We start from the raw sequence: 22,305 nt of genomic DNA, 5'->3' as shown, positions 1-22,305 counted from the left end.
GGGTGAATACAGGTGAGGGCGTGGATAGAGGCCATAATTAGTATAAATAAGTTTATCGTTTATGTTGACCCCAAAAAGTGCGCCAACAGATGCCGGTCCCACCCACGCTTGCGTGGGCGAAAGTCCAGCACGCTAAGACACGTGGACGGTCTAAAACGAACGGTTCGAAGGGGCGTGGGAGTAGCCCAACGACGCGGGACGGTGACGTTCGGAATCCGGCGGGTTGTTCGTAATCCGATTGTACAATAATTACCAACCGGTGCTCTTGAATATATGTGTAAAAGTGTATAAATTCGATTTATGTATTGCAAGTAAAAGAGAGAGTTGAGTAAATGTAGTCTTTAGTATTGATTCTTGCATTAGCCCTTTGACATTATACAATGGGGGTATTTATAGTGATACATATGGAATGGGGACCCTTGGATGAAGTGGTACGTGGCCTCATCTCCTTAGTTTAAAGGTCTGTTCTTAGGCATGGGATTTGACTTGCTAGCTTACGGCTCATTTATTGCTTGTGCAGGACCTCCATGCTAGTGACAAGATTTGACCTTTATGCTTATGACAAACATTCCATCAATCATTCGAATAAGATCTGTGCAGGCGATCTCTTGGGAGAAGTGACCATGGAGGATGTTTCCTTGTGGTTGAGGCTCGCGCATCAACTTCGGGGCTTCGTCCATTCGAGGACCTCAGCTACAACCAAAAGCTTCCACGCCTCGGGTCTGGGGCCTCGGTTAGAAGCAGTTCGGCTGTAACCCACCTCGACAATGTGGGCCACCTCGGCAGGTATGCCACGTGGATCAGGGTGAGTGGGCCACTGGCCCAAGTGGATAGGACAGGTGTGGCAACACGAAACAATAGTCCCCCAAGTCCAAGTATGATCATTAATGTAATGTGTGGACTTTAATGTAGTAAAAGTTGAAAGAATTTTTGAATTTTTTGAACCCCCAAATAATAGTCCCCCAAGTCCAAGTATAGATATTTATATCATGGTTGGAGTTAGAGAAGTTTTGCTGTAGGTGGGTGTGAAGAAGCCGAGGTGGTTGGGAAGCCGAACCTGCGAGGCTTGAATGCTGAATGGGTGCGAAGAAGCCGAGGTGGTGGGAACTGAATCTGCGAGGTTTGAATGCTGAATGGCATTTGAAGAAGCCGAGTTGGTTGGGAAGCCGAACCTATGAGGCTTGAATGCTGAATGGTTGTGAAGAAGCCGAGGTGGTTGAAAACCGAACCTGCGAGGCTTGTATGCTGAATGGTTATGAAGCAGCCGAGGTGGTTGGAAAACCGTACCTGCGAGGCTTGAATGCTGAATGGGTGTGAAGAAGCCGAGGTCCAATGGTAATGATTATGCTTTGGTCTCTGTGCCAATGATTTGATGTTTTGTGCTTGTTTTCGAAGAACGGTAGCTGAACCGTTACGACTTCCAAGGTGTTGGCGCCGACGAATTAAAAATGCAATTATGATGGCAGCTGGCGTTTCTAGAAGCAGACGCGCTGGAGAGGTGCGTGTGAGGTACGCATAGATAGGAGGTATAGGATTTAAAAAACTGTTTGAATTCAACGCCTCGGATTGGATCTGAAATGGAGGGCTCGGATTGACTAAGATTTGATCTGACGGGTGGGGTTCGTCTTGAACCTTTATAAAAGGCGAGAAAATCCCATTTTCCAGAAATTTTGAACACTTTGCATTCTCGAATTCTCTCAAATTTCCCGTTTTTCGGCGTCGAGTTTGTCTGCGATTAGATTCCGACCGGTCTCCATCTGTGTTGAACTCTTTTAGGTATTGTTTGCATAAAAAACCGTTGTTATTCTTTGTCCTCAAACAATGGAGTCCACTTCGGGTAGGGAGCTTGTCACAATAGCGTCTTTAGACCATGGGGTAGGTCATGGGGGATGTCCGAGGTAGATAGGTATGCCATGGCCGAGGAGGACGTGGATTATACCCAGGAGTGGGGGGTTTCTAGAGTGCCCTCAAACATGACGGGGAAGAGGTTGGGGGAACTTAGGGAGAGGTACAGCGTGCCTCATAACATAGAGATGTTAGTCCCCGAACCGAACGAGCGGGCCTGCTATCCGAGGCCCGGATGTGTGGCCGTGAGTGAATACCTGTTCAAAGCAGGTATGCGTCTTCCTTTGCACCCCTTCTTTAGGGCGATGCTTAGGAAATTCATGCTGTCGCCGACCCAGGTTCTACCGAATGGGTGGAGCCAGCTGGTCGGCTCGTACTTCCTGTGGAGGGAAGTGTCACTGGGGGAGGACATGCCCCTTCATGTCTTCATGACCCTGTTCCAGCCCCGGGTAATTGGGAAGGAGTCAAGGGGGTGGTACTACCTCACGCCTTGGGGGGCTCACGCACCCTTTGTGGTGGGACTTCCTTCCTCTATCAAGGGGTGGAAGGAGTCCTGATTCTGGGTGCGAGGTAAATGGCAGGCAGTGGAGGGTGACAAAGCCCTGTCATGCACAGTGCCGACCCAGTACTACGAAGCTTGTGAGTCTCTCGACCTCTGCCTGTGTTTTGAAATTAGAGTATTTACTCGTCTAACTGTTGAAGGTTCGTCTTTGCAGATAGTAGTACGAGGTTCGAGCTCAGCAGGGTGGAATTCGAGGTGATAGAGGACATTTACAAGAGGCCTCTGAAGCTTCGGCACTTTGATCACCTGATTGACAGAAGCAGATACTTCTTGGACTTCGGGCTGATGGCGTCCAGAGGTATGGGGCTCCAACACTTGATGTTTAACTTGAATGTTTCTTGTGCTGATGCTAATCTATGGTGCAGATAAATTCAAGAAGAGGGAGTACCCAGCTCCAGACATGGCCTCCATCTTGAAGGCCACTTCTACTGCGAAGGCGAGGCCCCTGAAACCTGGGTCTAGTGGGGCAAAGGAGGTCCGAGGCAGGGTTGAGCGCCTGTCCAAGGACTGCACTCCCAGGGCCTCAGAGGAGGCATCTACTCAGAGGCCAGAGAAGCCCAAGGAGCCTCGGGGCAAGGAGAAAGTCTCTGAGGAGACTAAGAAGAGGAAGCTGGTGCACATCTCCAGCTCAGCTGGCAAGTTTGGGACTTCAGTGTCCCATAGGGCAGAACAAACTGGAGAACCGAAGCTTCTCGCTGCAGCCTCGAAGGCCATCAAAATGGAGATGGTAAGAGAGGTGGAGGCTGAAGAGGCCAGAGAAGAGGCTGCAAGGCGAGCTGCAGAAGCCGCTGAAGAGGAGGCGGCGAAGGAGAAGCCAATTCGGGAGAAGGAGAAGTCTCCAAACTTCCTAGCTGGGAGGGAGGATGAGCTGGCCCCAGCCTTGGTGGAGGCTCTCCCTGAGGAGATCAGAGGTGCCACCGAGAGCTTTTACAAGTTCTGGACGGAGAGGTGGCAGCTTCATGCCTCGTCTTGCGATGCCACCGACCTCACGAGGGCATTGGTGAGCCAAAGCGCCCGGACCTTTGGCCTCGCGCTAGAATGCAGGGAGGCATTAAGTGAATTCCAAACAAGGACTCACGCCTCGGAGGGGAAGGTTGCTTCCCTTGTTGAGGAGGTCAAAGCTGCTAAGGCCGAGGACGAAGAAGCCAAAGCACAGAGGGTTGAAGAAGCGGCGAAGCTCGAGTCTGCCCTGACCCAAATTGAGGCCCTAAAGAGGGAAGTATATGAGTCACAGTGTGAGGTGGCCTCCCTGACAAAGAAGGTGGAGGTCTCCAATGAGCACCAAAAGGTGACTGCTGAGGCTCTGGAGCAGGCGAATCTCGCCTTGGCCGGCGCTCGTGATGCCAATCAGTTTTTCGAAGGCCAGGCGAAGTGGTATATGAACGACGCCTCGGTTGCCAGAGAAGAGGCCCGGACTGCAGCGAAAGAGGCGGTGAGGGCATACATCGCCAATTTCCACACTACAGAGGAGTATAAAAGCTTCAGCGCGTACTGGAGGAACTTCGCCTATGCCGAAGTGCTGGAGAGGGCAGAGGAGCTTTATCCAAACTTGGACCTGGCACAACTTAGGTCCGGATTTGTGGATGAGGTTCCTCAGACCCCAGCTGAGGAGGTGCAGGGTGATGAGGCAGCTGATGCCGAAGCCCCAAATGCTGAGGCAGGGGAAACAACTACTGATGCCCAGGTTGCCGAACCCCCAAGTGCTGAGGCGCCTCCTTCATCCAGCCAGGCTTAGATTAGGTCTTCCTTTTCAGTACTTTGTGTAATGGCCAGAGGCCCTCCATTGTAATCCCTTTTGAATATTAATATAATGTTTATCTTCATTCATTGTTGTTCTTTATCCAAGTTTTTGTGCCTCGTTTAAACAAACGAACTGGAAGTTGGTAAGAGCACGAACTAAATAACTTTAACTTGGTACCCTGACTTTAATCAGCCAACTGTATGGGCCTCGGACTTAAGCAAATGAACATAGCTTAAGGAGATGAACTGTGCGGGCCTCGGACTTAAGAAAATGAACATAACTTAAGGAGATGAACTGTTGGAGCCTCGGACTTAAGAAAATGAACATAACTTAAGGAGATGAACTGTTGGAGCCTCGGTTTGAAGGTTGTGGCTTCTCTCCTTGACGTTCAGCAAGGCCAAAAGGGAGGCATGTGCTAGAGCCTCGGAGTCCAAGCGAGGTGGCCCAGTGGTGGGTCCCGAGCCTCTCCTCCTAGGTTACGACGCATCCCAGACATGGCGGATGGTGCAGCCATGTTGAGGCTTCTCCCCTTGGCGTTCAGCAAGGCCAAAAGGGAGGCATGTGCTAGAGCCTCGGAGTCCAAGCGAGGTGGCCCAGTGGTGGGTCCCGAGCCTCCCCTCCGAGGTTACGACGCATCCCAAACATGGCGGATGGTGCAGCCATGTTGAGGCTTCTCCCCTTGGCGTTCAGCATGGCCAAAAGGGAGGCATGTGCTAGAGCCTCGGAGTCCAAGCGAGGTGGCCCAGTGGTGGGTCCCGAGCCTCTCCTCCGAGGTTACGACGCATCCCAGACATGGCGGATGGTGCAGCCATGTTGAGGCTTCTCCCCTTGGTGTTCAGCAAAGCCAAAAGGGAGGCATGTGCTAGAGCCTCAGAGTCCAAGCGAGGTGGCCCAGTGGTGGGTCCCGAGCCTCTCCTCCGAGGTTACGACGCATCCCAGACATGGCGGATGGTGCAGCCATGTTGAGGCTTCTCCCCTTGGCATTCAACAAGGCCAAAAGAGAGGCATGTGCTAGAGCCTCGGAGTCCAAGCGAGGTGGCCCAGTGGTGGGTCCCGAGCCTCTCCTCCGAGATTATGACGTAGTATGATGATTTAACCAACGCATTTTATTGAGCCATAGAAATATTACAAAGGCTGGGAAAGTCATCCAGCATGATACAATTCACTGATAAAAGATTCTGAGGTGTTCAATGTTCCATGGACGGGGTTGTGCCTTGCCGTCCATGTTTTCAATCCAGTAGGTTCCAGGTCGGATTTCTTCTCTGATCTTGTATGGACCTTCCCAGTTCGGTCCCAGGGAGCCGGAACCGGGTTCTTTTGAAGATGGAAAGACCCTCCTGAGCACAAGATCGTTGATTCGGAAAGACCTCTTCTTGACTTTGGAGTTGAAGTACCTTGTCATCTTCCTTTGGTAGGTGCCTAGCCTCAGCTGGGAGTCGTCCCTCTTCTCCTCAATGAAATTGAGGTCTAGCCTCAGGAGCTCGTCGTTGGTCACTTCACTAAAGTGCAGACGCCGTGGAGATGGGAGTCCGACCTCCACGGGGCTCATCGTCTCAGTCCCAAAAGCCATGAGGAAAGGGGTCTCCCCGGTTGGGGTCCTGGTGGTGGTTCGGATTGCCCAAAGTACTTGGGGCAGCTCATCAACCCAAGCTCCCTTGGACACATCAAGCCTCCTTTTCAGGATGTGTTTGATTGTCTTGTTTACGGCTTCAACCTGGCCATTGGCTTGTGGGTGGTGAGGTGTAGAGAAGTGCTTCTTTATGCCAAGATCTTCACACAGTTCTCTAACCTTCTTGTTATCGAATTGCCTGCCATTGTCTGAGACGATCGAGTAGGGAATTCCGAACCGACAAATGATATTCTTCCATAGGAACTTGGAGGTGTTTGCTTCTGTGATTTTTGCCAGTGGTTCAGCTTCGACCCACTTCGTGAAGTAATCAATGGCCACTATTGCAAAACTTGAGCCTCCTCTACCCTTTGGTAGAGGGCCTATGAGGTCCACACCCCACTTTGAGAAAGGCCAGGGGCTGGAGACTGCAGTCAAATCCTGTGATGGTCGTCTTTGAACGGGAGAGAATCGTTGGCACTTGTCACATTTTCGCACAAATTCGAGGGCATCCCGTTTCAGGGTAGGCCAGTAGTATCCTTGTCTCAGTATTTTTTGTGCCAGAGATAGGCCTCCAGAGTGGTTGCCGCACACTCCCTCGTGGACTTCTCTTAGTATGTATGTAGCCTCTTCTCCTCCGACACATCGTAAGAGTGGAGAGGAGAAACTTCTCTTGTAGAGAATGTCATCGATGAAGAGGAAATGGGCTGACCTCCTTCTTAGCTTGTAAGCCTCATTTTTGTCGGTGGGTAGCACCTGGTCTTTCAGGTATGCTATAATTGGTTGCATCCAGGTGGGCATTTCACCGACCCACATGACATTAGGGGCCTCGGTAGAAGGCAGTAGGAGGTGCTCGATAGGTACTACAGTGAGTAGCTCTGAGTCCTTGCTACTAGCCAGCTTCGAGAGTGCGTCCGCATGAGCATTTTCGATGCGGGGAATCTGGATTAACTCGAACTTTTCAAAGGATGGGATGAGGCTCATCACCATTTTCAGATAGGAGGCCATTGTTCTGTCTTTGGCTGAGAAATTACCATTGACTTGGCTAACAACCAGCTGGGAGTCACTATTGACGAGTAGCTTTTTTACTTGCATTTCCTTGGCCAGTCTGAGGCCTGCAAGGAGTGCTTCGTACTCTGCAACATTGTTGGTAGCTTTGAACCCGAACCTCACGGTCGAGGTGAGTTTGTGACCCTCGGGGCTGATGAGGACAACCCCGGCACCAGAGCCGACATCTCCAGCCGAGCCATCTATGAAGAGGCTCCACGTGGGGAGTTCGACGGGCTCCATGATTTCATCCACCTCTGGTAGGTTGGCGAATTCAGCAACAAAGTCTGCTAACGCTTGCCCTTTGATGGCCGCCCTTGCTTTGAACACAAGGTCAAATTCGCTTAGTTCCACTGCCCATTTCAACAATCTTCCCGAGGCATCGGGCTTCTGGAGTACTTGCCTCAGGGGAAAATTTGTAAGTACATGGATGGTATGAGCTTGGAAGTAAGGTCTCAATTTCCTAGAGGCCGTGATTAAAGCCAAAGCAAGCTTCTCCATATCGGGGTATCGGGTCTCCGGCGATAGGAGCGCTTTACTCGTGTAGTAGACGGGAAGTTGGGTGGACCCTTCTTCTCGAATCAAAACCGAACTGATGGCGTCATTGGAGACAGCGAGATATAGTTGCAATATATCGCAGGGCTTCGGCTTGGAGAGGAGGGGGGCCTGCCCCAAGTGCCTTTTTAATCCTTGGAAGGCCTCTTCGCATTCCTTAGTCCATTGGAATTTCTTCCCAGCCTTGAGTACTTTGAAAAATGGGAGGCACTTGTCAGTTGCTTTGGAGACGAAGCGACTAAGTGCTGCCACTCGCCCAGTTAAGCTTTGCACCTCCTTTGGCTTTTGAGGGGACCTCATCTGGCACAGAGCCTCAATCTTCTTGGGATTTGCTTCAATTCCTCGCTGGTTAACCATGTACCCCAAGAACTTGCCGGAAGCCACCCCGAAGGCACATTTCAAGGGGTTGAGCCTCATCCTGTACCTTCTCAGGATTTGGAAGGTGTTGTTGAGGTGCGCTACGTGGCTTTCTGCCTCTAAGCTTTTCACTAGTATGTCATCCAAGTAGACCTCCATTGTCTTGCCAATGAGGTCGGTAAACATTTTGTTCACGAGTCTTTGGTAAGTTGCTCCGGCGTTCTTCAACCCGAAAGGCATCATTCTATAGCAATAGAGGCCTCGATCCGTGATGAAAGAGGTGTGCTCCTCATCGGCCAGGTGCATGGGGATCTGGTTGTATCCGGAGTATGCATCCATGAAGCTCAATAACTCGTGCCCAGCCGTGGAGTCCACCAATTGGTCAATTCTTGGAAGCGGAAAGCTATCTTTCGGGCAAGCTCTATTAAGGTTGGTGAAGTCGATGCATACTCGCCATTTGCCACTGTGTTTCTTAACCAAGACCGGGTTGGAGACCCACTTCGGGTAGGTGGCCTCCCTGATGAAGCCATTTTGGATTAGCTTCTGAACATCTTCCTTCAGAGCCTCATACCTCTTTGGGTTGAGGGCTCTCCTTTTTTGTCTATGCGGGGCAAAATTAGGATCAATTTTCAAGTGATGACAGCTGACCTTGGGGTCTATACCCACTATGTCCTCATGCCTCCAGGCGAAGATGTCCAGATTCTTGCCTAGAAAATCCTTAATCTTTTCTCTCAAAATGTCGGATAAGCCCCTGACTACTTTCAGCACCTTGGACGGATCTCGAGGGTCGGCTGAGAAGCTCTCAAGTTCCTCTACAGGGGATGCCTGAGGCTCATGTTCCATTATGCGAGGGTCGATCTCATCAACGATCAGCGCCTCCTGAACGAGGGGCGTGTCAATCATATCAACATCTTCCTGGTCAGTGGGAGCGTCACCTGGGACATTCGCCATGACCACATCAGCCATGATCACATGAACGTCCCGGGGCTCCACCTTCTTAATAGAGCTCAGATAGCACTCTCGCGAACCTCTCTGGTCGCCTCTCACCGTTGCCACCCCATTTTCTGTTGGGAATTTCATGCATAGGTGGTGGATGGAGGTGACCGCTCCCAATTCCTTTAGGGCTGGTCTGCCCAAGACTCCGTGGTAAGCCGACCGACTGTTGACTACGAGAAATTCCATAAAGTTCATTGTAGTTTGAGGAGATTCTCCCATCTCCACTGCCAGTGTTATCTTTCCTCTCGGAGTAATGCTATCTCCGGTAAATCCGTACAATGGAGTGGTGGTGGGTGTCAACTGATGGTCCAATATCATCTTGTCAAAGGTGGACCCGAATAAGATGTTGACGGAGCTGCCGTTGTCGACTAGCATTCGTTTGAGCCCATTTCGGGCTATGACCACCCTCACTACCAGCGCATCGCAGTGGGGGTAATGAACTCCTTCGGAGTCTTCCCGGGTGAAGACAATGGGTGGCGCTTGGTTTCTTCGGGAGCTATTATCCACAATGTAACTTGTCAGAGGGGGGTGCTTAGCCTCCCTAGCATAGTTTCTTTTGGCGTTCCGTGTTTCACTGCCAACATAAGGGCCTCCAAATATGGTATCTATCTCGTGGATAGGGGCCTCATCTTGAGCTTGCCTGTTTCTTCGATGTTTGTGCCCTTCCCTGGGCCTCTTCGTGTCTTGCTCTCTTCACCTTGGGGAGACATCCCTTTGGCTAGGAGCGGCCGCCTCACGCCCATGTCGGTTGTCTTGCCTGGGCGGGGGCCTGTTTGCCTGGGGTGAGTTATGTCTTTCCCTGGCGGGTTCCTGCCCCGAGCGGTGTGCATAGTCTCTGTAATCCGCGGTGTCGTGCCCGTAGGACCTGTGGTGCAAACAATATCCAGGGAGGTTCGGATTGGACCTATTTCTAGGTGCAAAACCTCGGCCTCGGCCTCGGCCTCTCCCTCTACGGGATCCCTGCTGGGCCTGTATCTGATGTGGGTCAGCGGTTGGGTTGACATCCTCATACGCCAAGGTTGGTACCACGTTCAGAGTTGTGGTGGCCAGGGCTTGGCCGGAGTTCTCATTTCCAGATCGGTTCATCTGGTAGTCCATGAGGTGGGAGGTCGGTCCCCTACCTCGCTGTCTCTGAGGAGGTGGGAGACCCCTGCTTGCCCTGTTTCTATGCTCAATCAATTCTTCATTGATTATCTCCCTTCTCATCATCTCTAGTAGGGCGTCATAGGTGGTTGGGTCTTGATTCTGCACATCCCTCCAGAATAGGGTGTTCATGTTCAATCCTCCTCTCAATGCAGATAGTGCTTCCCTGTCGGTGACTTGTACACAGTAGGTCATCTCGTCGATGAAGCGGGATAGGAAGCTTTTCAAAGACTCGCCATGCGCCTGTCTCATATCTTGAAGACGCTGAATGGGGGCCTCTCCTTCCTTGCTCACTGCAAACCTCTTCAAGAAGATAGTTAAGAACTCGGGCCAGCTTCGGATGCTCCCAGATGGTAGCCTACTATACCAGATTTCAACCGCTCCACTGAGGGTTAAATGGAACGCTCTGCACTTCACAGCTGGGGTGGCGCCCCTCAGGCTCATGTGAGTTTTGTAAGCGTTGAGGTGCTTTTCTGGGTCACCTCTCCCGTCATACTTTGGTATTTTCGGCATGACATAGTGGCTCGGGACCTGGGCATCTCTTAGTTCTCTTGAGAATGGTAGGTTCTCATCATCATCGTCCAAGTCACAGGACCTCTGCTGCTCATCAGAATCGTAATCTTCGGCCTCGTACCTAGGTTGTTGGCGAGAGGGTCCTGGCCGGTTCCTAGCCTCCTCCTCCCTCCTTTGCGGCCTACTTCTAGGCGGGACAGCGCTGGGGACATTTTCATGCCTTCTCTCCGGCTGTTGGGGCATCGGAAGTGGGGGCTGTGGCCTCGTCTGAGGCTGCTGAGCCTGCTGTTGACTGAGCCTTGGTTCGGCAGGGCTGATTCTGTCAAAAACACTTTCTGCTCTCCTCTGTCTTGGGTCTTGCTCATACGGAGGTGGAAAGTTATCATGGCTCATTTGGACCTCGGAGGGTCGGCCAGATGCATAATTGGAGGAAATGTCAACTCCCACTTCCCTCACGAATGGACTTTCACCTCGACCATAGTCTGGCGAGGCAGCCCTATGACTTTGGACCTCGTCCTCTTGCTGATAGTGCCCATGGGGGGCATATGGAGGAATGGGGAAACCTCCTTGGCCTTGCATCTGGGCCATGAGCTCCCTCATGGCCAAGTTTTGGTTGGCTATATCCCTCATGTTGGCTGCCATAGTAGCCATTTCTCTTGATAGTCGTGCCGTCGCACGCATCCCACCTCTCCTTTGGTGGTGGTGGAGCCTCTGCCGAGCTGCCGGGGCAGCAGGCTGGGGAGGCACATTCGTATTTTCTCTTACCCTCCTTGGGGGAATATCTTCGTTAGAACTCATTTTTCCTTTATCAAACTTAGATTTCTCCAAGTGGTAGGGGTTCCTCCTGTTCTTTTTCAAGAACAAATCCTTTTTCAAGGGGGGTTGCCCAAATGTTTTTTCAGCAAGCTTTTACCACAAGGTTGCTCGTGGTTATGGTATGGTTTCCCACAGACGGCGCCAATCTGTTGACCCCAAAAAGTGCGCCAACAGATGCCGGTCCCACCCGCGCTTGCGTGGGCGAAAGTCCAGCACGCTAAGACACGTGGACGGTCTAAAACGAACGGTTCGAAGGGGCGTGGGAGTAGCCCAACGACGCGGGACGGTGACGTTCGGAATCCGGCGGGTTGTTCGTAATCCGATTGTACAATAATTACCAACCGGTGCTCTTGAATATATGTGTAAAAGTGTATAAATTCGATTTATGTATTGCAAGTAAAAGAGAGAGTTGAGTAAATGTAGTCTTTAGTATTGATTCTTGCATTAGCCCTTTGACATTATACAATGGGGGTATTTATAGTGATACATATGGAATGGGGACCCTTGGATGAAGTGGTACGTGGCCTCATCTCCTTAGTTTAAAGGTCTGTTCTTAGGCATGGGATTTGACTTGCTAGCTTACGGCGCATTTATTGCTTGTGCAGGACCTCCATGCTAGTGACAAGACTTGACCTTTATGCTTATGACAAACATTCCATCAATCATTCGAATAAGATCTGTGCAGGCGATCTCTTGGGAGAAGTGACCATGGAGGATGTTTCCTTGTGGTTGAGGCTCGCGCATCAACTTCGGGGCTTCGTCCATTCGAGGACCTCAGCTACAACCAAAAGCTTCCACGCCTCGGGTCATGGGGCCTCGGTTAGAAGCAGTTCGGCTGTAACCCACCTCGGCAATGTGGGCCACCTCGGCAGGTATGCCACGTGGATCAGGGTGAGTGGGCCACTGGCCCAGGTGGATAGGACAGGTGTGGCAACACGCAACAGTTTACATTTCCGATGGCCTAAGATTTCAATATGACTCTATTTATATTTTCCATTTTAGATAAATTTTAAAGTCTTATTATGAGTTTGAGAAAAATAAAAGAAAAAATCGAAAGTTGCATGCCTGTTATAAAAGACATAAAATCTTTTATAAAATTGAAAGTTTAAAAAAAAATGTAAAAATTGGAAAAAGCTTTTTTAGATAAATCTATATTTTATGGCTGTCTCAACCTAGGATTTGAAGGTGAATATTGCAAGTTAAAAAAAAAAAAAAAAAATTAAAGTAGTAAAACTGTCGAACCATGTTTGATCATGTTAAAAGAGTAAAATTAAAATTACTTAACGAAACTTTTAATTTCTAAAAATATGAGGATAAATATTTTTTTTTAATTCTTAAGTAAAAATATTATTATTTTGGAAACTAACTTTATATTTACTTTTACTTATTTCGAATTGAAATATATTTCATGTCTGATCATGAAACTTTCAGCAAATCCCATTTTGGTCACTAAACTTTAGTTTGTCTCATTTGGGTTACTTATATCAATTTGGATTCTAAAATTCCAGCAATCCATCACCTTTTTTTAAGAGAAGTGTCAAAATGATTAGTACAACTCATAAGAAAAGTGTCAAAATGAATTTTTTTTTTTAAAAAAAAAAAAAACACACACACACACACATTATGGTCTTTTAAAATGAAGGTTATATATTCACGTATTTTTCTTGCTAGCACTTTTCTAACGTAGAGTAGTAGTGTGTTTGCATGCCAAAATTAGAAGCTCTGTAACAGTATATCTATCAATTATTTAATTTTCATCAATTTTGATATGACAAGTAATGGAGGAGAGAAACTTGAATGCTTCTTGTAGTTTGTTGATTCAATTGATATAAATTAAGGTTTAATAATTCGCTAGCTCAAAGTTCATTGACCAAAATTTAAAATTTACCCTTCAAATTTTGATCCATATAAAATTATTTAGTCTAAAGTTACATCACACTTACGAATGAACTAATTAATTAAGCTCAGGCAAATATGCTCCTAGCTGCAACGACGCGTTTTGAATTATAGAATCACATGAACGTGGGTGGCATCTTTGCAACTTTATGAGAGAAACAATATTTTTCTTTCCCTCTCAAAGAATAATAGAGATACAAATAACTGATATTCATTATTAGTAAAGATCATCCTAAGTCTAGATGACATCGAATTTTTTAATTTATTGTTCAATATTTATAGAACAATGAATTGGGAAATCTATTGCAATCTAAACCATCAATCACCTCTACAAATAATGTATAGCATTACTCATAAATTATGGATGGCATAAAAAATCCATCTACTTTAATTCCCTCCAAAATGACAAGGAATCTCCGATTAATCAGATTATTGAAACATATACACCCACGAGAACAGTAAGTGAGGTGTTAGAAGGTAAGTGACACAACCCGCTCCGAATCATCCGAGTGGATCAGAAACGTGACATGCACCGATAATAGATGCTAACTATATGTCAAGTCTATCACCAAAGTTGATTATGAGTTACTCAAAAAGTGTGTCAAAATCAAATGCTATGTAAATAATGAGATGGGCCTAAATTATTTACTTTGCGCTTCATCAATTTGAGTTATAATACTCAACATGTCGTGTGACTCTCATTCCAAAATCATTAGGCTTTTCAAGCTAAAAAGAATCAATTGTTACCTATAGGAAAAATTATGAAAAAATATATGAGTTGATAGCTCAGTTAGTAGAGAAGTTCGAAAATAATTATACTTTTTCAATTTTACATTTTTATCGAAAATCAAGTTCATATCATTGAATAATTCGCAAGATAATATCATATAATTATAGCCAAAACGTGAGACATTCACATAACGTCACAAAATATCATCTCAAACTCAAGCTATAAACATCAACTAATAACTCTACTATAATCACATCATATCAAATATATTGAAAAATTCACCAAAAATTTACCCTTTTTTTCTCTCTGCTTCGTTTCCTTCCTAGTGTGTGTTTTTCTGGGACAAATGTATTTGGATTGTATATATAAATATATAAAATGTAAATGGATTGGAATGAATTGGTTAAACCACCATACCCTTTTTTTCATTCATTTTACTTTTTACATGGCTTGACATTTTAGACCAATTTATTATTATTATTATTATTATTATTATTATTATTATTATTATTATTATTATTATTATTATTATTATTATTATTATTATTTTGCTTTGACTTGTTTCAAATTTGGATATTACAAAACTCACCCCTTAAAAAAATTTCGTTCTCAAAATTCAATTGATTAGGTACGAAAAAGTAGCGAATATTGAGAATATATTTGCTCTTCACTTTCCTATGTTGCTTCTTCCATAACATGACTCCTCCATAAGATTTAACCAAAGAAATAGTCTTACTTCGCAAGACTTGTTTCTTTCTGTCCAATATTTGAACTAGTTCTTCCTCATGTGTACAATTTTTTTCTCTGTCAGAACCACTGATAATCTTATAGCATAAGTTAAATTTGAAGTCTATTTACTAAGCCTCAAACATATGGAATACATGTTGAACCGATACCTTAAATATCATCCTAATGATCAATATGTGATTTTTTAGCTTTTCATTTTATCATCTAACGATAATATATACACAACTTCAAGTTCAGCTCCTTTTTGTATGCAAATATACCTTAACCTCATGTGGTCAATAAGTATTGATCTTCCCACCATGTGATAACGCCACAATTCCTAAATGTCAATCCCAATATAACCAACCATATATCATGATTAATCATACCTCTTTAATAATCTAAAACATAATCAATATTTTATCATCCCACTTACAGAGCATTTTCCAAACTATAGCATAAAATATTATTGTGAATCAATCTCTTATCATCTTTAGATATAAGAGCAAATATTTTCTCAAAATTTCCTGATAAAAAAACTTTTGACATTTCTATACACATACAAATTTTGTTCTTTTTTTCTATGAAGAGACATAATAACAATTAATCCATGAAAATCTATACTCTTATTCCATAAATAGGTTGTTGATTTATCATCAATGCGTAATTCTTCTTGTATATCGCATAAAGAACTTTAATTAAGATAATGTAACTTAAAGATACTATTTCACAATGAGTAAAATCTATATTTGATGATCATCTTAAACTTTAGACATAGTCAACTCAACATGTCCTGCTTATATTCCTTAACACATATTTTGATAAAAAATGGAATACTTTGTTCATGATCCATACAATTGAAAATAACCCAAAAATTACATCACTAAAATTTCAATAAATTCATCTGAACTTCAAAATTTAATTCAACGCTTCCAAATTGTATGGAATATAACACGATAATCCATCAAATGACCTAAATTAATTAACTGAATAACCCAAATCTATCATCACATTATTTTGCTATAGGACAACCATTATATTCATTTACATGCTATTCACCATATCATGTTATGATTATGTAACCTTGTCATTTATCATCATATCATATGACCTAAAACATTTAATTGTATCAATTTTCCTTAATATTACAAGATAATAACCTTCATATTTATCACATGAACATTTCACACATCAATATACCACATGTTAATTTCTAAATCTCAATAAATTTCAACTCTACCATTATCTAATTTATTATTTTTTTATTCACATAAACATACCTAAATGTACAAATCCATTTAATTCTATTTCTAAGGCAACAAATCACCCCATAATAAGTAATCATTATGAAGTTCATCCCTATTATTCTCACATTCTTTATAATCAAACAACTCATAAATAATTGAAATAATTGGAATTACCGTTAATTTTTTCGATGCCTAAAATACACAATAACACATTGTTATCTATCAATAAACAAATCATCATTTTATCTTCCACAATTTCTTATCATATAGCATATATATACACCATTATGATTTCTATTATCATCCCATATGAGTTACCACAAATCACCACAAAATTTTGATAACACTAATGACTATTTCGCTTCAAAAATAATTAAAATTCCTCACTGATTGTCACCAATCACACATCATATCATTTCCTTGTATTTATCGTGTAAGCTATAACTAATTTTTTTCCCTATGTATACATAAAAAATCATGTAGGTCTACATATAAATTTATAATTAAGTGGACGTAACATCCGTAACTTCGAATGCCTCGCAAAATCATCACAATCTATTGAAATCTTAATAGGTTACATATACACATACTAACAACCCAATAACTAATAACATTTCCAACCATCAGATAATTGCAACTACCATACTTACATACTAGTCGTTTCTAAATATGTTAAACATATTTTTTTTTTATCATTTTTGGTTCCATATATTCGAGCTAGAGAGCTTGTGATTTTTGCCACCTCGATATGTGATCATACCCACTGAACATGCATGATATACCAATGCATGAATCATAAAAATTTTCAAAATCATGCTCTAATAGTAAGCTCAAGTTAACTCTCAAGGAAGTGAGTGCACTATGAGTACTAGCGCAATAGAAGACTTTCCATTCGATGGAAACCCATCCTCACTTTAAAAAGTACTAATAGACACACTGGTTTAAGAATCTCGACCACGCCTCCTCCACGGCTCCACCTCAATCTCCCCTCAAATGTGAAGTGAGCCACACACACAGCCCATGTATTTAATAATTCACTAATTAAATAATGTGTATTGTCACCGGTGCTTAACATAATGCTTAGGACATCATAAATCTAATTCACTAATTAAATAATGTGTATTGTCACCGGTGCTTAACATAATGCTTAGGACATCATAAATCTGTGTGTGTGTGGCTCACTTCACATTTGAGGGGAGATTGAGGTGGAGCCGTGGAGGAGGTGTGGTCGAGATTCTGTTGACACAATTTTTGGGTCAACACCAGCCATTGCCATGCTAGAATCTTAATCTTTTAAGTAGATATGGCGTATTTTAGGAATCGTTGACAAAATAATATTATATAAAATATTAATTTTAGCCTTTTGGTCGTGCAGGCATGTTACGGGTAACACGCAAATCAAGCTCAGTCAACCTATTAGTCTTTAATTAACTGTATGTTTGGTTGTTCAATGATAGAGTACGTTTTCTTGCCATTACTGATTTTATTTAATGGCCATTAATTGCGCGTGTTTACATTTTTAATAATTAATATCCAAATGGTATCTTAGAGAATTAAATTTCAAATGTTCCAAGTCGACACTCCATTCTTTCATCTTATTTATTATTTATTTATTTATTTATTTATTTTACCTATGTTGTAATTTTAAGCTTGATGTTTGAGAAAATCACTAGTGAGATATACAATAATGAAGACCAAAAGATTCCCAAAAAATAAAAATAAAAAAATTGGAGTAAGATCTTGATGATCAACTATAACTAGTTACAATTAATTAGGGTGTTTAAAAAAGTTAATAAGATACTTATAACAACCATCGTCATAAAAATAGTAGTTTAAGTCGATTATTGTATAGTTGACCTTAGACCTATTTCCAATTACAGAAGTGAAAAGTTATTATTACGTGTATTATCATACCTGAAAACAAAGATTCGAGACCGATTTCCAATTTTTGTAAATGTTAAGACTTCGACAACAGATTTTCCTTTTTCTCTAAATACATTTGTTTGCAAAATTCATGCCCTAAAATTAACAACAAAACCCTCCCATAGATAAATAAATAAGAATCCTAATGAGTTGCAATAAGATATGACATTAATATCAAAGGATAACTTTTCTTTTCTTTTTCTTTTCCTTTTTCTGATTTGCAATACACAGTAATGGAAATCTGATCTTATGATCTTCACTTCTGTAAGGGAAGCTTCCATTGCAAAGTCATGCAAGTATAGTACCAAAAATATGAAAAAATATTTACCAGATGAGAAAAAGGTCACTAAAAAAAGGGTTAGCGATGAATGGATCGATCACAAGATTTGTCCTGAAAATTTATAATTTCTAACACGAATAGCCCTCTATGAATTAGTGACCAGTTTTTCAATAAATTTAAGGCAATTTTGCAATCAATTAGGTCACGAACCATTAATAATAGATTATCCCTTTTTAAAAAAATTTCGTCAACAATAGAAGAAAATGTCATTAATACAATCCATCGGCCTATTGTTAGAGCATCACCAAAAGATTTTATTTTTAAAGAGCATATTCTACAATTTAATGCATCTCTAAGGAACTCTTTAAGCATAACATCATCTCTATCTTAAAGAGTCGACCTTCAAAAGTATGCTCTAAAAGACTCGTTAAATTAATAATTCAATTTATAGAATGGGTTTAATGTTTCAACAAACTCACTCTCTATAATTAAATGCATTCAAAATATTTCAATTTTTAATGATGGAAAATAATATAATAATTTTAAAGGAAGCTATAGTAAAAATAAACGATAGGAACAAACAATAAATATATTTTCGGAGTACTAAATTTAATTGTTAAATATAAAGAGCCTATTAGAATCCTTAAAAAATTTTACTCTATAAATTTATAGATACTCTTTAAATTGTAGAGTATGCTCTTTAAAAAATAAAGTCTCTTGGAGATGATCTTAGAGAGTAGAAATTTTTAAATACTCCAACAGGTTATTTATATTTAATAATTAAAATATTTATTATTTTTTCCTATACTCTGTTTTCACTAGTTTCCCTTCAAATTATTATATTATTTTTTCTATAGAAAAATTGAACTACTTTCAATGCAATTAATTATAGAGAGTGGGTTTGACTCTTTAAATTTCTCTAAATTAGAATGTTAATTTAAAGTCTCTTGGAACATAACTTTAAGAGGGTTATGTTTAAAATAAAGAGCATTTTATATTTAAAAAGTCTCTTGGAGATACTTTTAGGTATCAATCTAGTGTTTTCAACTAACTAAAGCCCTATTTCTCTTTAGAAAAATTTACATTATATATACACACATTTAAAAAAAAAAAAAAACATATCTAAATCTTAATTATATGAGGTAATTGACACTTTCAATTTGAGAAAAAAAAAAGGGCCAAAAATGGGAAGTGGCTATTATAAAAGAAAGATATCCTTTATGAAAATGCAAAAATACAGCAGATTCAACTGTCCAAGCTGGAATGCCCCAAAAATACCTGGATCAGTTACCATCATTTGTCGACTTATATATGTATATATGTATATTCCAAGTCAACCCTAGTTAACATTTTATTATTCAATTTTGCTAAACGAACAAGGGGTTGACAGGGTTATTTGATAGGAGGATCGAGGTGGCGCCCCTCGGCCCTTGATCCCCCTTGGCCCTCTTGTCAAATAACCCTGTCCCCAATTGCTGTATCAAAGCTATTTATTATTTAGCAATAATTTATGTGACAACTCTTTCATATGACCACTTCACTATATATACATGATCCATAATACTATCTAAACACACAAAAACTCAACACAATTTCTCTTATGAGAATGGCTTTTCCCAAATATCTTGCAGTTTTCATTGCCCTAGTCGCAGTTTTCAATATTAGTAATGCACAAGGCTTGAAGCTCGGCTTCTACCGCAAAACATGTCCTTCAGTCGAGGCTATCGTGAAAAAGACTACAGCCCGTGTCATTTCTCGAGCCCCAACTCTCGCTGCTCCTTTGCTCAGATTGCATTTTCATGATTGTTTTGTTAGGGTAATGTTATATCATATTCATATAAAAATCGATAAAAATTTCAGTTTGTCCCTCGATTTGTGAAAAATGCATGACTTGTACAAATAATTATTGCAGGGATGTGATGGTTCTGTGCTAATAAACTCTACAAGGAACAACCAAGCTGAGAAAGATGCAATTCCTAATCAATCCCTAAGAGGATATGGAGTAATCGATCGAGTCAAATCTGCAGTGGAAAAGAAATGTCCTGGTGTCGTCTCTTGTGCTGATATTTTAGCCTTGACGGCCCGAGACGCAGTTTCACTGGTATGTAACTTAGGCCTTGTTTGAATCACATTATTTTCAAAAAAATACATTTTTCGACATTGATTTGACATTATTTTAACTACACATTCTTTAATAAAATAATATTATACGCAAATCTAAAACATTTCCTTATTTTTTAACCACACATTTCTCATTGATTTGACATGAATAATGTATTTTTTCCCCTATAATGTGGCTCAAATATAGGCTTAGTATACACCTACATACAATGGGTAGAAAGAAAGAAAAAATGAAACTGTAAAGAATACATTTTTATATGCTAGATTGAAACTTTACAGAGACGTCCGTGTATTACAGATTAAAGGGCCAATCTGGAAAGTTCCGTTGGGACGAAGAGATGGAAGAGTGTCGATCATTACGGAGGCTTTGATCAATCTGCCACCTCCTTTTGCTAACATTACTCAACTCAAAGCATCATTTGCCTCCAAGAATTTGACTACAAAGGACCTAGCTGTTCTGTCGGGTAACATGATGAAATAGGTTAAGTAGTTAAGTTATTCATTAAAGCACTTTAATATGGTATCAACGCATGAACATGTTAAAGAGTTCAACTCTCCCTATCACCCATTTACGACGCTAATTTTGACCTCTACTCACAGGTGGAGTTTGTTTGGACAAAATTTTACTTAACCTTTGTTTGGTCCTCGTTTTCTAAAATTCGATTTTTCTCAAATTTATTTTTAATTATATATTTAATGAGATCTGCAACTTTTATGAACTTTTTAACTATACGTTGTATCAACTTTTATCAAAATATACTAAAAATATGATTTTTATCTAAGCCAAACATCGACTTAATATAAGGGTTTTATTTCTAATAGTTTGTTGTAGTTGAACTTTAATTCCTAATTTGAGAAAAAAAAAATATTGAATAAAAAAGAAATGAGAAATGCACAAAGCGAATACAAATTTATAGTTGTTCACACTTGATGTTAGAGTTACGTCCACTTTTCGCTTCACACTTGGAGACTACAAAGTTTCTACACGTCGCTTTATCTTGGTTATACAAAAACGTTCTACCCCTCGGAAGATTTTTCATGTATGATAGGAATATTTGAGCGATCTGAACATAGTTCATTTTCGTATACAGGATCACACACCATAGGAACTTCTCACTGCTCCAGCTTCTCAAGCCGTTTGTACAATTTTACTGGCAGAAACGACACCGATCCTACGTTAGATCCAAACTACATTATTCGATTGAAGAGCAAATGCAAGCCAGCAGACCTCACAACACTTGCGGAGATGGATCCCGGCAGCTTTAAAACATTCGACGAAGACTATTATACACTAGTAGCTAAAAGAAGAGGGTTATTTCAATCTGATGCAGCTCTTCTTGATGATCCTGAGACAAAAGCTTATGTTAAACTTCAAGCCACTTCCCATGGATCAACTTTCTTTAAGGATTTTTCAAAATCTATGGTGAAAATGGGTAAGATTGGTGTTCTTACTGGAAATGCTGGAGAGATCAGGAAACGATGCGCTTTTGTCAATTAAGAGCATGAGAAAACGGCTTCCTTTGGGGTTTTTTGGGTAGTACGAAGAGTCATACTATTTGCTGACAAGCATTTGTATGTATTAATGTTATTGTTTATTATTCGTTTTGTTGTGACGCGAAATAAATGGAATAAAACATGTATGAGGAATCAAAAAAGTTTGTGATTGATCCTTTCACTGTGGTTTAAGTTTTTAATGATTAAATTAAAGGCTTTAAATAACTAAGATTGCTAGAGGGGAGAGGGCTTCGGAGGGAACATGAAATCTTTACTGGAATTAGAACAGGTTGGCACATTGGTTGTCCAATTGCCTTATACATCTTCTTTCTTAGCCCCACTGAGGTTATAACCTCAGTCTATTGTGTAAGGCGATAGGCTAAATGAAAGATGAAATTAAATGACTCATTTAATTGTATTTGTCATTTAATGTCACAATAGTGCGCCGTAGATTAGGGTTATAATTCCAATGGGACTAAATAACATAACTTTTTAGGAAATTGTTTTCCACATATCCCAATTATCACAAACTTCATGTCTTTGGTTGCTTGTATTACTTGTTACATCTCTTCTAACAAGGCTTAAAAAACTCCTACATGGCAGGAGAACCTGGCCCCGTACTCCACGCCAATCTGCCCAAGAAACCGTTTGGACGAACCCTGTAAAGAAGCCAACCTCCATGAAGAGCCAAACCCATCGCCTCTGCA

At 41.8% G+C, this 22,305-nt stretch overlaps 2 protein-coding genes across 2 annotated transcripts; one reads left to right on the top strand and one right to left on the bottom strand.

Moving 5' to 3' along the window:
- Window positions 1–9,402: 9,402 nt before the first annotated feature.
- Window positions 9,403–10,965, bottom strand: LOC111369996 (transcriptional regulator DEF1-like). Its single transcript, XM_022991715.1, has 2 exons — window positions 10,448–10,965; window positions 9,403–9,874 (listed from the first exon to the last, which is right to left on the bottom strand). The coding sequence occupies exons 1-2, from the start codon at window positions 10,963–10,965 to the stop codon at window positions 9,403–9,405; spliced, it is 990 nt and encodes a 329-aa protein (XP_022847483.1).
- Window positions 10,966–19,552: 8,587 nt separating this feature from the next.
- LOC111370377 (peroxidase 27-like) lies at window positions 19,553–21,777 on the top strand. The gene is made up of 4 exons (XM_022992058.1): window positions 19,553–19,799; window positions 19,896–20,084; window positions 20,403–20,568; window positions 21,196–21,777. The coding sequence occupies exons 1-4, from the start codon at window positions 19,584–19,586 to the stop codon at window positions 21,600–21,602; spliced, it is 978 nt and encodes a 325-aa protein (XP_022847826.1). The 5' UTR covers window positions 19,553–19,583; the 3' UTR covers window positions 21,603–21,777.
- The last annotated feature ends 528 nt before the right edge of the window (window positions 21,778–22,305 follow it).

This window comes from Olea europaea, chromosome 21, assembly GCF_002742605.1.
Source record: "Olea europaea var. sylvestris chromosome 21, O_europaea_v1, whole genome shotgun sequence".
NCBI classification, from domain to species: Eukaryota; Viridiplantae; Streptophyta; class Magnoliopsida; order Lamiales; family Oleaceae; genus Olea; species Olea europaea.
The sequence above is the reverse complement of the archived record's forward strand: the minus strand, read 5'-3'. Positions and strand labels throughout refer to the sequence as shown.